The sequence below is a fragment of the Bos taurus genome, chromosome 3 (genome assembly GCF_002263795.3).
Source record: "Bos taurus isolate L1 Dominette 01449 registration number 42190680 breed Hereford chromosome 3, ARS-UCD2.0, whole genome shotgun sequence".
In the NCBI taxonomy this organism is placed as follows: domain Eukaryota; kingdom Metazoa; phylum Chordata; class Mammalia; order Artiodactyla; family Bovidae; genus Bos; species Bos taurus.
Genome location: NC_037330.1, coordinates 78,703,088 through 78,718,983, shown reverse-complemented (window position 1 = coordinate 78,718,983; position 15,896 = coordinate 78,703,088). Strand labels below are relative to the sequence as shown.

Here is a 15,896-nt window from a genome sequence, read left to right as displayed (position 1 = left end):
TGACAAAAATTCATGACCCAGCCTAAAGGATAATTATACTGTAGAAATTCACTTTAAAACTTTCATGTGGTTTGAGAGTCAGAAGTGAAAAAAATCATTGGATATAGTATTTTTTAAGCTTATTATGTTACCATATGTGGTATCTTAAGCTTGTTACTACTATAAGATCTTTGACTATCCTTGTTCTCTTTTGAAGAATTTCTTTGGATATTTTTTAAAACTTTTTTTTTTGTATTGGGGTATATCCAATTAACGATGTTGTGATAGTTTCAAGTGAACAGGGTAGGGATTCAGCCATACATATACATGTGTTCATTCTCCCTCAAACTCCCCTCCTATCCAGGCTGCCACATAACATTCAGCAGAGTTCCATGTGCTGTATAGTAGGTCCTTGTTGGTTATCCATTTTAAATATAGCAGTGTGGACATGTATATGTTCTTTAAATATTTTTAAATAAACTCTCAAAATACTTGACCACACTTATCCATTCACTTTTAGTTCATTTGGTATGATTGTTTCTTCCTGCATCTTCTCAAAGAGCTATTAAGATATGAATAACTTTTGTATTTCATATTTTTTTGCCTTTCAGAATTTTCTTTATAGTTTTCTAAACTTTCACATTTTCCATCTTTCAAGGGGTAAAGGTTTTCAGTGTTTTCTCTTATTCAACAGTTTGATTAGTTTTGTTTTTCTGGATTGTCACACCTCTGGTGTATTTCTGTGTATATTCCATATATGAGAATGTATTCTACATATGGGAAATATGACTTTCATTGAAACTAAAACTACAGAATGGCATTGCATTTTGTGAATATGTGCAAATTCTTTCATTCCTTGTTACTGGCTGATTTGTTGTAAACTGAGAGATGGAAATACAAAAAAAAAATGTAACTCATATTCATCTATACAATTAGAAATGATGCTGGCGATGGACTCTGTCTCCTGAAGCCTGAGCCAGAGCAGTTTTCACTGGAAAATGGACAACTCATGACGTTCATGACCTAGTTCAAATTGGCTATTATCCAAATTTGGTGGTCAAAAACAGGACAGAGTCTATGGAAATCTTCTATTGCCTGTTCTGTTACTAATTTAATACAAGAATTACTGGAATTTGTCTGTATTTTCTCATCTGTTTGGTAGGACATGCTATCTCTTATCTCATGATCAAGTTACAGGAACTAAAGTAATTTGAAAACATAAGACAATAATAGCATTTGTTTTATAATCCTATAAAAACCAATATTGACCAGTGAATATAGCACTCACTGGGACCCCCAAAGCTGAATTAAGAGCATGGAGAAGCCAGTGAAGAGACTTAAAGCTCAAGAAAAATTATAGGAAGAAAATGACAATTTTGTCCCTATAAGGACATAAGGCAATTAGAGGTGAGAAGTTTCTCACACTCAAAATTTAAAATGACAGAGGGAAGGTATTCCTAAATGTAATGGGTGGATACTTTAAATGTCAGTAAGTTTTCTATGAACACCTCATGTGGAGAGTAATGGAGAACAGCTTAATGTGGGAGGAGATTTTTTTTAAACAAACATTGACATTTTAAAGACCTAAACCTCTTAAATGGAATGACTGTTCAAATGCAAAATTAGACAAACAGAGGCATTTGGAGATTATATTTGAGTAGTATCTTGAGAGTCAGATAATGAATGACTCAGATCATCCAAGTGGTCTGGGCTGATTCATATGTTTTAGAAGATGACATCAAATCTCTGATTTTGTCAGTGTTTTTCCCTTTGATCCACCTGGAGCATGCGTGCATGCTCAGTCACTTCAGTCACGTTCAACTCTTTGCAACCCCAAGGACTGTAGCCTGCCAGGATACTCTGTCCACGGGGATTCTCCAGGCAAAAATACTGGAGTGGGTTGCCGTGCCCTCCTCCAGGGGATTTTCCCAGCCCAGGGATCGTCTCCTGCACTGCATGTGGATTCTTTACCCACTGAGCCCCCTGGGACGCCCAATCCATCTGGTAGTGGTAGTCGCTCAGTCGTCTCTGACTCTTTTCAACCCCACGGACGGTAGCCTGCCAGGTTCTTCTGTCCATGGGATCCTCCAAGGAAGAATACTGGAGTGGGTAGCCATTTTCTTCTCCAGATCCACCCGGTAGTACCAAACAAATTCTGAACATCAGTGACTTTTCCAGATATAATTTGTGAAGAAAAATTTCCAAACCACCAGTAACAAGTCTAAGGCTTTGAATATATAGGCAATGGTATATCTGAATAAGACTCACTAACATGAGGAACCGGTTTCCCCAATGGCTCAGTGGTAAAGAATCCACTTGCAATGCAGGAGATGCAGGTTTGAACCCTGGGTCTGGAAGATTCCCTGGAGGAGGAAATGGCAGCCGACTCCTGTATTCTTGCCAGGGAAGTCTTATGGAGAGAGGTGTCTGACCGGCTACAGTCGATGGGATCAAAGAGTTGGACACAACTGAGAACTCACACGACATGAGAAATGCAAGCCACACGTGTAACCACAGGACATGTAGGAGATGGGAATCCCAGACAGAACCTTGATAGGACAAGGATGGAACATACAAGATTGGGCTTGGTTTACCTAGGATGGAAGAAAGGAGCCTTCTTATTCCAGTAGCACCTGAATGATGCTTCTTAGAAGACATCTTAAATCAACAAATATTATCTGGTTCCTGTGTTTGGTGCAGAGGATATAGAGAGCATATCCTTGGCCTCTGGCCTAGAAAGTCTTACAGTCTATGTGGGAAACTGACATAGGAATTAATAGGTGGAGTAATTTGTTGTATTATACTGTATCATTGTTGGTTAGTTGCTAAGTCGATACATATAGGAGCAAAATTTGAGGGGAGCACAGGACAGTCGTTTTCTGGCTACACTAAGATTAGGAGGCCCTCAACAGAGGAGGTGGAAGTTGATGGGGCCTTGGAAGCATGTATGGAAGTTCTAAATATCAACAAGATAGGAAAAACATTTCAGCCAGTGGTAAGGACCAAACAAGGAGAAAAGAGATGTTGGAGTACAGATGTTGTGGTATGTTCAGAGAATCCAATAAAGCCACCAAATTGAGAAAGTAGAAAAGGATGAATTGGGTATATGAATACAAAGATGTCAGACCAATGTGGCTCTCTCATGTGGTTTACATGATTTCTGTCTTGGAACTATCCTGTTCTCAAGAATACATCTAATCTGGAAATTACTGTTCTAAATCTGTGATTGGGTTTCTTGGCATAGTGCCTATTTGAAGAATGAATAACAATAGTCTAAGAAAAGCTTTGCCAACTTTTCTGTACCTGGTCCTGATCTCCTTTCTATTTATTTATATTCTTTAAAAAAAATAATTTTGTTATTTACTTAGTTTTGCTTCATTGCTGTGTGGGCTTTTCTCTAGTTGCAGCAAGCCAGGCCTACTCTCCAAATGCAATTTACAGGCTTCTCATTGCAGTGGCTTCTCTTGTTGGGGAGTATGGGCTCTAGGTGAGGGCTTTAGTAGTTGAGATTCCAGGGCTCTAGAGCACAGGCTCAATAGTTGTGGCAAATGGGCTTAGTGGCACCGCAGCATGAAGGATCTTCCCGAATCAGCGATTGAACCCACATCTCCTACATTAGCAGGTGGAGTCTTTACTGCTTGAGCTACCAGGGAAGCCTCACTTTTATATTCTTACATTGCTTATAGTGCTAAGAGCTTACAGTGCCATGTCCTTGATAAACTCTGTTGAAAAATATGATAATGAATCATACACATATGCACACACATGCATACACATGAAGAAACTTTCATGTCTTTTTGAACATTCAGATTTAACTAATGTGCTGCAACTTTAAAAATAGTTCCCTTGAATGTTGCTAGGAACATTCGAAAATAGACTTTCTGACCTTTTGTTGTTTTCCCATAGGATTGAAAAAACGTACAAGGAAGGCCTTTGGAATACGGAAGAAAGAAAAGGACACTGATTCTACGTATGTACTTGAGGAGAACACCACTGCTCAGCATCAGCTGATAGTGCCCATGTGGGAATGTGTATCTGGTTTGGGCTGCTGTATAGAAGAATAATGAGCCCGTTAAACCTCTTATTTGGCTAGAATCCCTGTAAGAAAGTTAGAAAATGGGAAAATCAATAGTTGTTTAGAAACAATTAAAAAGGAAAAGGGTTATCTTGATCTCACACCTTTAGCTTTTCCTTCTATACATGTTTGTCCTGCATAAATGTTATCACAAGATGTGGAGCATTACCTTGTGGCCTTGTCCTCTGATAATTTTTAATTCATGCAAATTGAAGTATCTTTCATATAATAAAACAGCTAACATTTAACATGACTACACTGGTAACTAGTACTTAGTAAATGCTCAGTGAATGGCAGCAGCCACTACTATTACTAGTACAAATTAATATGTGGTAAGTTCCTTTTGAGCAACTAAAAATGGAATTTCCTGGGAAATTCAAGGGTGGAAAAGCTCATATTTAAAGAGATGTTCAATGAAGTTTCAAAGTGGGAGGACCCTTGAGTTTGATCTTCAAGAAGATGAGGACATGCATTTCATGCAAAGGGAGCAACAGCCAAAGCAGAGATGTAGAAAATCCAAGGAGGTCTTCAGGACAAGCCAAACAGGGCAGTCTGTCTGCCTGTCGACTGCTGGTAAATGTGATGCTGGGAGGTGAGGCTGAAAAGATCAGGGCTGGATAGGAAGGGCTTTAAGTGCCAGGCTGAGGTGTCTGGGCTTTCTTCCTTAGACAGTGCGCAACCTTGAAGTCTTGAGGCTTTTAAACCAGAGACTGTAACCGATTAAGGGGTAAAAAGCTACGTTTTGTCCAAATATCAGATGTTAAGTCTCCTGATCTTACCTTTTCTTTGTGCTTTCTCTTTTGGTAAATAGTTATTTCATGGAAACTACATTTGCTCTATCTAGTCTTGCCAATGTTTTTAAATGATTAAATTAGAAAATTTTCTGAGCATTATACAACTTCCGTTATTTCTTAAGAAATTGACATTTTTGAAAAGTTAATCAGAATAGGAGATGGTTCATTCAGCAGAGTCAGGAGACCTGGGCCCTGGCTTCAGCTTTGCCAATAGCTCCCCGGCCTTAGAATACACTTTCCTCTAATGGGCCTGCGTTGACGTTAGAGTCTAATTTCCCTGAAAGGCCAGACTCTGTCTCAGTCCGTCTGTCAGCAACATCGTGTCACCTACAATGTGCCACGTGCTATGTGGGATACTATTAGACGTATCTCGGGAGAATGTTGTTAGCAGAAACCAAATCCAGTTTTCTTTGAAGATAGTGTCTGTAGCTGACTACACGTAATCTCTGGTGTGTGAAGAAAACTAAAAAGGATAAAAAGTCCCTGAAAAAGGGAAAAGAGGTCAGACAACCTCCCCGGGGCAGGCTGAGCTATTTGCCTTTGGCGAAAGCACCGCTCTTCCATCATCACTTCTAAAATCATGAAAATGAGAAAGTTACTCCTCACGGCTTTGGGTAGATGGCCGACATCTCTCTGAAGTACTCTAATGAGACATTTGCTTGTAAAATCCCAAGTATCTCTTTCACTTCTTATAATCTGAGTGCCCCAGTTTACTTAGGTGTAGCAAATTAGCTATAAACTGGTTCCATCAGCGGTGATGGTCAAAAGACAAGCCATTTAGTGTAAGCCTCTGCCTTTCAGGAACCCCCTGATCTCTGATTGGGTCACATATCATTCTTACAGAAGGCTGGGGAAATATTCTGGCAATGTGCTATCCCTTCAAATTTAGGTAATGCTTATGATAGTCTGCCATCACTGAACCTTGCTGATTCAAACTGTTTTCAGGGCTGTTGCAACTCCATGAGGGTTGCCAAGCAACCTGCTATGGTAGCTGCCAGCTCCAAATTCAGCTGATTGGGTGCCCTTAGATAGAGTGGGGTTAGAACCAGAGCTTCCTGATTTGATCATCATTACAGTGGCTGATAGAAAGAGGAAAAGAGAGAGCCTGTGCTAAATGGCAGGCTCTGTGCAAGGTATTTTGTAATGCACTGATATCCTTTTTAATCCTCACAGTAATTCAATAAGGTTAGAAGTAATATCTCAATTTTAGAGATGAGAAATCAATGCCAAAATGAATTAATTGCTGAAGGCTTCCCAGAAAATAAGACATGGAGCCAGTTTTCTAGTCCAGAATCAAGTGCCTGTTCTTTTATCACCCAGGAAGGGAAAAAAAAAAAAAACGGAATAGATGGATAAAATTATAATCAAGGCCAATAGCGGGGTAAAAGAAAAGGGAGTAGTGGCAAGAGGTAACTGTCATTTTTAAAAACAGAGGCAAAAGGTGCCTGGTAGATGATCAGTTTTAAAATGCAAGTCAGTAAATATAGTGGGTCTGCTGTATTTATTTAAACACATAAAACTTAATAAAAGGGGGTTAGGAAATAAATTGAGGACATGTCCAATTGTCTGAGGCTACTAAAATCTCTACTCCTCATCCTGGGTCAGCTTATATTGATATAATAACTCTAATCTAGATAACATTTTATGAGTATTTACAATGTTCTAGGCACCATTCCAGGCTCTTCATTTATGTTAACTCACTGAATCCTTTAATAGCCCTGTGAGGTATATACCGTTATCACAGCTATTACGTAACTGAGGAAACTGAAACACAAGGGGGTGAAGCTCTTGTTCAAAGTTATGCAGCTGGGAGATCTGAGCTGACTGAACCCTGCAGTCTGGTGCTACAGCTGGTGCCCTCCATCACCGTGCTTACTACCACCATACTGGGAAGAACCAGCCTCATTTCCATCAATGGATAAGACAAAGGATTCAAACAGACATCAACACTGCTGTGTACAATTACATTTATTCTGATGAAAATGTTTGAAATGCCATCCCTATAGTGGTAATATGCATGAAACCAAGTGGCCTCCCATTTTAGATCCCCTTGCATCTATCACCTGCCCCTAAAAACAGCCCCGTGAGGATGAGTGCCGCTGGATCTGTCCTACGCAAAAGTTAACAAACTCTCCTCTCTCCTGATCCCTTTAGCAGAGGCTGAAATCCTAGTAAGAAATGTCTGTTTGTTTTTTCAGTATATAAATCTGATAAGGAAAATTGGCTTTGATGAGTGTGAGTCTGTACTTTTCTCTGTGCTTTCTTGCCACCTGGGTTTATTGTGGTTATAATAACCCACTGGATTTACTTGCTTATCTCAAAAAGCATGTCTTCTTCATCATTTTATCTCCTGAGTTTAGTCTAGTGCCTGGCCCATTGTAAGTCACTCAATATTTGTTCAATGAATTATATATAACTCTTCCTATCCTTCTTTCTTAGATGAAATTTCTTTGAAGCAACTGTTCGGAATTCTCATAGCCAGCAAATGTCCAAACACCCTCAGACTTCTGTCAGCTCTCATGGTCTTTCAAAATCAGGGTCCTCTCTACTTCTAGCCCCTGTATCACTGATTCATTCTTGCATCCACAGGGAAATGACTATGAAAAATGATGCACTCCCATCAAATGTTTTGTAATCCAAGTAGAATGCTCTGCTAATTTTGAAGGGGGTGTTGGCAGGGAAAGGAATGAAACCTTGGAGCTAAGAAGATGTCCCAGCAAATAAAGAACATTTTACTTGATCCCACCTCCTAAGGAACAGTTCCAGCCACACCTGGTGGCTCAGCTGGTAAAGAATCTGCCTGCAATACGGAAGACCTGGGTTCGATGTTCGATCCCTCAGTTGGGAAGATCCCCTGGAGAAGGGAGCAGCTACCCACTCTAGTATTCTGGCCTGGGGAATTCCATGAACTTTATAGTCCATGGGGTCGCAAAGATTGGACATGACTAAGGGACTTTTATTTTCACTCCACCCAAGCACTTACTAAGGTTTCCTTTCAAACAGTGCAGGTCCTCACCTGAGCATGATTCTGGTCTCCATGTTAATAAAATAATATTTAGAATTAATATTAAAACACTAATATTAGAATTAACATTAATTAAAATATTAATATTAGAATTAATATGAGGTTATAAAGTTACAATGACTACCCTTTTACTTCTCCCTTTCTTCTGTTCCTCCTCAATTTTCCAGAGTAACAGTAATACCCTTCCTCTATTGCTATAAAGTCTAATATGGCTGCAAGTGGGCAGTTTTGTGTTTGTTCCTAGGGCAGGGCCATCATGGAAGAGGAAAAAAACCTGTAACAAACATTTTTGAAGACTTAGTATGTGTTGGGAATCATTATAAGTTCTTTATATACTTATCATATTTAAACTGACTTAGAGAGGTTAAGTAATTTGTCCAAGATCAGAGAATTAGTAAATAATAGAGTCGGAACACCTAGATTCATCCTTCTCTAAAGACCTTATTCTTAAACACTGTAGCCTAGCATCACTGTGGATTAAATACCCTGGACTTTAGTCATCAAAGTGAACCATTTAGTAAAATTGCCCTTCATTTCCCGTTCTCATGTAATCAAAGGAGCAGTAAATATAGAAAGATGGAGGAAAATACAGATTCTCAAAGTGACTTGAAAAATACCATAGAAATTCCTTCTTATAAGAGGAAATTCAAGACCACTTATGGGGAGAAGATGAGAGAACAAATCAGTTGGCATTCCTGGTGGTAGTTTTAAATGGCAGCTGATTAAATGGGACAGCTCTTACTGAATTCTCTCAAAAGTGGGCAAGACACTGCACCAACAACTTGTGCCTTTTGGATTTCAATTTTCAATGAATCTCTCCCTCCCACATACATGTACACACACCCCACACTGAAATATCATTCAACCAATTTGTTTTGAGTAGCTTTCATTATCCAGGTTTATTGGGGTGGGAACTGGCGAGAGGTGGTTAATGACTCTTATTGTTGTACTTGAGTCTGTGTAGCAAGAATGATTCATTTTCCTAATAGCTACTAATTTCTTTTTGTTACAGAGGTTCACCAGATAGAGATGGAATTGTAAGTATTTAAATGACCATTTTTAGTAGGTTTGCATTTCAACCTATGCTAGTTTAAATTTCTTAAAGCCCCGTTTCTTTTTTTTTTCCTGCCGGGGGGAAAAATGAGCTTAAATGACTTTTCAGACCTCTCACTGTTGTAATTTTTTGTAGTAATTGCACGGGACATAAATACAGTCTTGGTCAAGTTAAACTTATTTATTGCATTCACCTAAAACCTTGCCCCAGAGCAGGCAAGGCAACCAGTCATCAATATGATGGGTCAAAAGTCAGACAGTTCCTGCAGGGGCTGCTACCATCAACTGTTATTTCATTTCCAATTTAATGATATAAGAGCTCATTATATGAGAATGCTTTTCTCCAACAGAGGCCACAAAGTCATAATGGAGCTGAGATCCAATAAAATTGAAAGAAGCCTTTCCCTTTTTGCAGTTGAGCTGCAGATACATTTTCTGTATTAAATTCATAAGTAGGGAATGGTCTTGAAACCACTTATGCCTGAATTTACAGCCTGGAGGAAGAAAATGTGTTCACCGGTTTAAGAGTTAACAGGAACTCTGATTCCTCACTGGTCACCAGATTTCTTGCCTTTTTAGAGAAGTCGGTGGTGCATGAGCTTGGGTTTATCCAAGTTGTCCTGATGACAGGCTGCACCAGCTTCTAAAATGACTTCCTTCAAAGCTGAATCAGATGCCTATTCAGAAGGTTCAAAAGAACAGCTGTTATTGAAGGAGGAAAAAAAAAGGGGACTCACATTAGGCTCATTGGGCTGGAGTGGGAACTAAAATAAACCTGATAGATAATTTTTTTTTAAATCACCCTTTATAATATTAGACCTAAATTGGGGTGTTAATTGCAGCTATGGTAGGAGTTTTTCTCCCACATTTAACTCAAGGTTCTTAGCTTTGGGGTGCCTTTTGCATTCATGTAGTTCTCTCCATGAAATGTTAAGGAAGTAGACTGAAATTTATCAGACATTGGGTAACACTATAATCAAGGCTCTATTCAGCAGGGGAAAAAAAAGACCCAGAAGACTCAGCTTCTCCTCACCTCTTGCTTCTGGCTCAGAGCCTTCTCGTTAACTCTGTCTCAGGTACTCTGCTTCTGTGTCTTCTCTTTGCTTCTGTCTCAGTCCCCTCCCTGAGTTTTCTTGTCCCCTTCATTCTCACCCTTGCAAGGCTCTGTTAGCTAGTCTCTGCTTTCCCTCCATGCTGCTCCCAGGCTGGTTTGCTGTCTCTTGCTTCTCTCCCTCTGGCACCCTCAGTCTTGTCCTTTTTTTTCTTTCTCTAAAGCTCCTCCCATGCCTCCGGTCATCGTCTCTGAAGCCCCCCTGCTGTCTCAGGTCTCTGCTCTTCTAGGGACCCCCTGTTTGCATCTTGAGGGGAACATGCACCTGTTACCTGGCACAGCACTGGTGTGCAACCGGTGACTCAGTATGTGCTGTGCCCATGAGCCCCGCTGCGATTCTGCAGACTCACCCATCCTAAGGCAGGGCTTCAGCCCTGAGTTCCCCAATCCCTCTGTCATTGCCACCATGCCCAGTCACATCGAGTTATTTACCAGCAGACGTGCCCTCTGTTCCTTAATTGGAATTGCCACGAATGTATCACTGGTCATGATTTTAGAAAAGAGGAGTTATTTAATTTTGATTTCTCAGGAAATAATACAAACCTGTTTGGAAAATAGGCTGCCTTCAAAATAAATTCATGCTCTCAGAAACAGGGTGTACAGCTTCCTAGGTAATTGGACATTGTTAGCCAGTTGCATCAGAGAAGGCAATGGCACCCCACTCCAGTACTCTTGCCTGGAAAATCCCATGGATGGAGGAGCCTGGTAGGCTGCAGTCCATGAGGTCGCTAGGAGTCAGACACAACTGAGCGACTTCACTTTCACTTTTCACTTTCATGCATTGGAGAAGGAAATGGCAACCCACTCCACTATTCTTGCCTGGAGAATCCCAGGGACAGAGGAGCCTAGTGGGCTGCAGTCTATGGGGTCGCACAGAGTCGGACACAACTGAAGCGACTTAGCAGCAGCAGCAGCAGAAGCCAGCTGCATATTTTACCACTTGGAAATGTGCCTCCAGTTTTCCCCACGTACTATGGGCACCAAATTTTGAGAACGCCTTCTCAGACTAGTTGCTATAGAAGTCCAAAATTTCTGTTTGCATTTAGACCCTGGAAATCTCAACCTTATTTTCTTTCAAACTCAGACTGATTTCTTTAAGACCTTATGTCAGTGGAGCCAGTCCACTTTTACGTGGCTAAGTAAGCTTTAAAGTGATTTCTTTCTGAATATCTGAAGTTGAAATTTATGGTTTCACTAACGTGGTTCTACAAACTATAGGTGTTGGTGTACCCACTTCATGCTTATAAATGACTTTGTCAACACAGGAGTTACACAACAGGTTTAACTGTTTAAATTCAGTTTCTGCAAATCCAGTGAAGCCCATCTTTGGTGACAAGGCTTTTGAGGTTTTGTCTACAGAGGCTCTGTGGCTGGGCTGCATGTAGCGAGATGGGCTTGCCCTGCTCTCCACTGGTCGAATATGCCCACTCCTGGCCAAGCTGTCTGTCTCGAAGTTTGAGACTTTAGGCATCTGTGTGGCAATGCAGTCTAACCCAGAGACAAACTCTGACTTGTGCAGGACACACTCTGAGTTTTTCCTAAGCAGTTCAGATTTCCATCCACACCTAGACCAGGGGACTGGATGTCACGTTCATTGCTATGGGGAGATCTCAGCTTATCCTGAACACGTGTGCAGGAAAGGGTCCAGATTTGGAGCTGGCAGCTGTGTGTGCTCTGTCTTGGTGTCTCCCCAGAAGGCTATGATCCAGGGAAATATACAGTGGAGCTAGCCTTTTCAGACTGCCATTAGAAATCCAACTATCTTTATTCAGTCTCTGGTGTGGCCCAGTGTTTGGTCTCTACCTATGAATTAAGTGCTGGCTGAATAAGGACTGGATTCACATCACCCCTGGTGCCGGGGACACCTCTTTCCCCTTCTCCCTTCTTCTCCTGGCCTAGCCACACTGGCCTGCTGAATAGAGCCTCATTATGGGCCCCAAAGTCCACTCTTTTCTTCGAGAACCCTGCCAAGATTGGTAGGCCCTCCAATTTGGCCTAGATGTTGTTTCCTCTATGGTATGTTTGCTGACTCCATGTGATTCTTTATATGTGTCTTGAAGAACAAACAGATCCTTTAACAACTTTTTTCTACATGAAAACAATCAATTCCAGCAGCCCAGCCCACATGAACCACCCTACAATAACAAAGCAGAGTGCGCGCGTGAAGGAGGAAAAAAAGTTTCGGTAAGGAAACAGATTTTAGTTTAAAATTTCCAAGGGGTTGTAGAAACAGTGAGTAAAATCCCAGTTTGAAGTTTGAAAACACAAAAGCATTTAAGACTCTTTCTTAGATAGTATTCCCCAATACTGGGGCCAATTTTTAAATCAACTCTATAGATTGTATATGTTGGTGTCTGAATATACTTTTAAAAAGTGATCAGGCATAAGAGACATGCCTATGTCTTAGAAAAAGGACAGCAATTCAGATTTTTAAAAGAATCTGCTATCTTTAAGAAAACTTTGGCTATAATATAAACAACATTATACATATTGAGTAGTCATTTGTTAGGGTAAGCACTATCTAAGTAACATTAGGAATTTGGCAGGACCTGGGCCTGTGGGACCTCAGGTACTTCACAGTGGACTTGGGGTGCTGATCCTGGTGGCCCAGACTATACAACAATGATAGCTGGGTTGTTCAAAATGGTGGCCACATGTGGCTATTTAAAATTCAGTTCCTCACTTAATGGCCATCAACAGATGAATGGATAAATACATAGTGCATATATACAATGAAATATTAATCATAAAAAATGATAAAATAGTGCCATTTGCATCAACATAGATAGGTCTAGAGAATATCATGCTGAGGGAAGTAAGGCAGACAGAGATGAACATCATATTATATGATATCATTTATATGTGAAATCTAAAACAACAAAAAAAGATACAAATGAACCCATTTATAAAACAAAAATAGACCCACAGGCATAGAAAACAAGCATGTTTATCAAGGAAAAACCCAAGGGAGGAAGGTATAAATTGGGAATTTGAGATTAATAGATATACACTACTATATGTAAAATAGATAAACAACAAGGACCTGCTTTATAGCACCGCTGCTAAGTCGCTTCAGCCGTGTCCGACTCTGTACGACCCCATAGACCGCAGCCCACCAGGCTCCCCCGTCCCTGGGATTCTCCAGCCAAGAACACTGGAGTGGATTGCCATTTCCTTCTCCAATGCATGAAAGTGAAAAGTGAAAGTGAAGTCGTTTAGTTGTGTCCGACTCTAGCGACCCCATGGACTGCAGCCCACCAGGCTCCTCCGTCCATGGGATTTTCTAGGCAAAAGTACTGGAGTGGGGTGCATTGCCTTCTCCGACTTGATAGTACAGGGAACTATATTCAATATCTTGTAATAACCTATAATGGGAAAGAATGAGTGTATATATATACACGTGTGTGTGTGTGTATATATATATAATTGAACCACTTTGCTGTATACCAGAAACATTATAAAGCAACTATACTTCAGTTAAATAAATACCTATTTTTTTTAATTTTTAAAAATAAAATAAAATTCAATTCTTCAGTGACATTTGCCACATTTTAAGCACTCCATAGCTACTTGTGGCTAGTTGCCACCATACCGGACAACACACATACAGAACATTTACTTCTTCACAGATAGTTCTATTGGATAGTGCTATTCAATAGGGTTCAGAGAAGGCAATGGCACCCCACTCCAGTACTCTTGCCTGGAAAATCTCATGGACAGAGGAGCCTGGTAGGCTGCAGTCCATGGGGTCGCTAAGAGTCGGACACGACTGAGCGACTTCACTTTCACTTTTCACTTTCATGCATTGGAGAAGGAAATGGCAACTCACTCCAGTGTTCTTGCCTGGAGAATCCCAGGGACAGGGGAGCCTGCTGGGCTGCCGTCTATGGGGTCGCACAGAGTCGGACACAACTGAAGCGACTTAGCAGCATAGGGTTATTTACAAAGTGAGACAAGTCTATCTCAATGGCAAAAAGATAATATTTAGGCAGTATTTCACATGTCTTTAATACTTCTCACCAAAGAGCACAATGTGGCCATGATCTGACCTTGGAAAAGAGGAGCATCCACAGTTAAAATTAAGAACTTTGATGAATGTATAATTGAATGCAATTTTACTACACTTATTGATCTAACCAATCATATTATCTGAGAGGAGATAATAAGCTTGACCAAAGTAAAATACCTATTAAAACATGATCGATATTGCTATCAGCCTTGATTATCTTTAAATAACAGTCATATATTCAAGTTTTAGAAGTGATTCATGTAAATTGTGGATTTTAGAAAATATAGAAAAGAATTTTAAAAATACATACCTTTTACTTCAAGAGAAAAATCACTCTTTATATTGAATATGTTGGTGAATAGCCAATATTGCTCTAAATATTAAGCCTAATTTTTACATATTTCCCCACTTAAATTACATTCTTCCATGGTTTTACTCTGTTTCCCAATTGAAAATCAATAGAGCCATTACCTCCATATCACCACTATGAGCTGCTTAAATTGTTAAACTGGGAGAATTGCTTCTTTAGAGTTTTACCAGAAGAATTTCAACCAGGTTCTACATTAGCTCTAACTTGATAATTTCCACTTGCAAAACCAAATATATTTGTAAGAATTCACTAGTGTGAATGATGCTAAATTATTAATTTCTCTAAGAGAACTGTGTGTATATGTGTGTGTGTGTGTGTTTAATATCGACCCAAAAGAATGTACTATTATGGTTTGTTGTTTGTGTGTAGTATTTATGTTTAAAGTGTTATTATTTTAAAAGAAATTTCTTTTTATAGGCTTTGCTTTCTCTTTATCACAATCTTCCATTGGTTTCCATGGAAACTGAGAAACTTTCCCTCAGCCCAGATCTAGAAAATTCAAAAAATTGAGGAACTTTGTATTTCTAATATTGTCAGTAAAGAAATACACACACTCATTTTGTCTTTATTTAGCTGAACCTATCAACTATCCTGGTCTTGAAAGGCTTTGGTTACAGAGATGAGATTATCATGGAAGCAAACGTGTAGAACTTCAAAAATTTTGAACTCAATAATTTATCTAATCTCTGGTTTTTAGATAGCAATTCTTTGTAATAAAGAATTAAGGACTAAAAGATCTATTAATAGTACTATACTGATCACAGAATTCATAAGTTTAGTTTTTTGAGATCAGCTTAGTTCATTTGATTTCACATTACCCTAAATTACATTTGTATTTTGAATATATTATATATGCCTTATAAGGCAGAGAAGGCAATGGCACCCCACTCCAGTACTCTTGCCTGGAAAATCCCATGGACAGAGGAGCCTGGTAGGCTGCAGTCCATGGGGTCGCTAAGAGTCGGACAAGACTGAAACAACTTAGCAGCAGCAGCAGCTTTATAAGGAGGATTTGGAGAGTTTTGCAAGGAAGACATATGCAAACATTGTTAAAGTAGAAATTTTAAAAGAAAACAAGTATGACAAAAAGGAAGTAAGAACCATGCCATTCACCACGAGAGAGATTTTTTTATTATGAGATGGCATGTCCTCAAAAGTAGCTTCATAGCTTATATAGGTGCAAAGTTGATATGGCAAGTTTTTAAAACAACCTTCGTTCAAATAGCAAAGAATATCACTGAAGCACTAATGCAATGAAGGCAATTCTATGAGAAGCTTAAAATGATGTAGTCTGATTAATCATATAATCTTTGTCAGGAGCAAGACAAAGAAGAGGGATATGGGGCATGGGCCCTTTGTCCCAGTGTGTTGGTTGGTGGAGGCAGGACAGAATTTGTGCATTTGTAAGTTCTAGTGCGGTGTTGGTATATGGGAAGAGACAGGAAAATAATGGACACATTATCTATTCCTCACACACTAT

General features: G+C 39.7%; 1 protein-coding gene across 11 annotated transcripts in view; it reads left to right on the top strand.

Moving 5' to 3' along the window:
- SGIP1 (SH3GL interacting endocytic adaptor 1) overlaps window positions 1–15,896 on the top strand; it is a 241,400-nt gene that overhangs the window by 94,758 nt on the left and 130,746 nt on the right. For 4 of the 11 annotated variants that reach the window (XM_059885119.1, XM_059885120.1, XM_059885121.1 and 1 more), the window contains 3 exons: window positions 3,886–3,949; window positions 8,886–8,910; window positions 12,150–12,221. In XM_059885119.1, the coding sequence (XP_059741102.1) occupies window positions 3,886–3,949; window positions 8,886–8,910; window positions 12,150–12,221 (161 nt within the window). The remainder of the gene's footprint in view (window positions 1–3,885; window positions 3,950–8,885; window positions 8,911–12,149; window positions 12,222–15,896) is intronic. The other 7 variants (XM_059885125.1, XM_015465186.3, XM_059885123.1 and 4 more) reach the window with 2 other exon arrangements.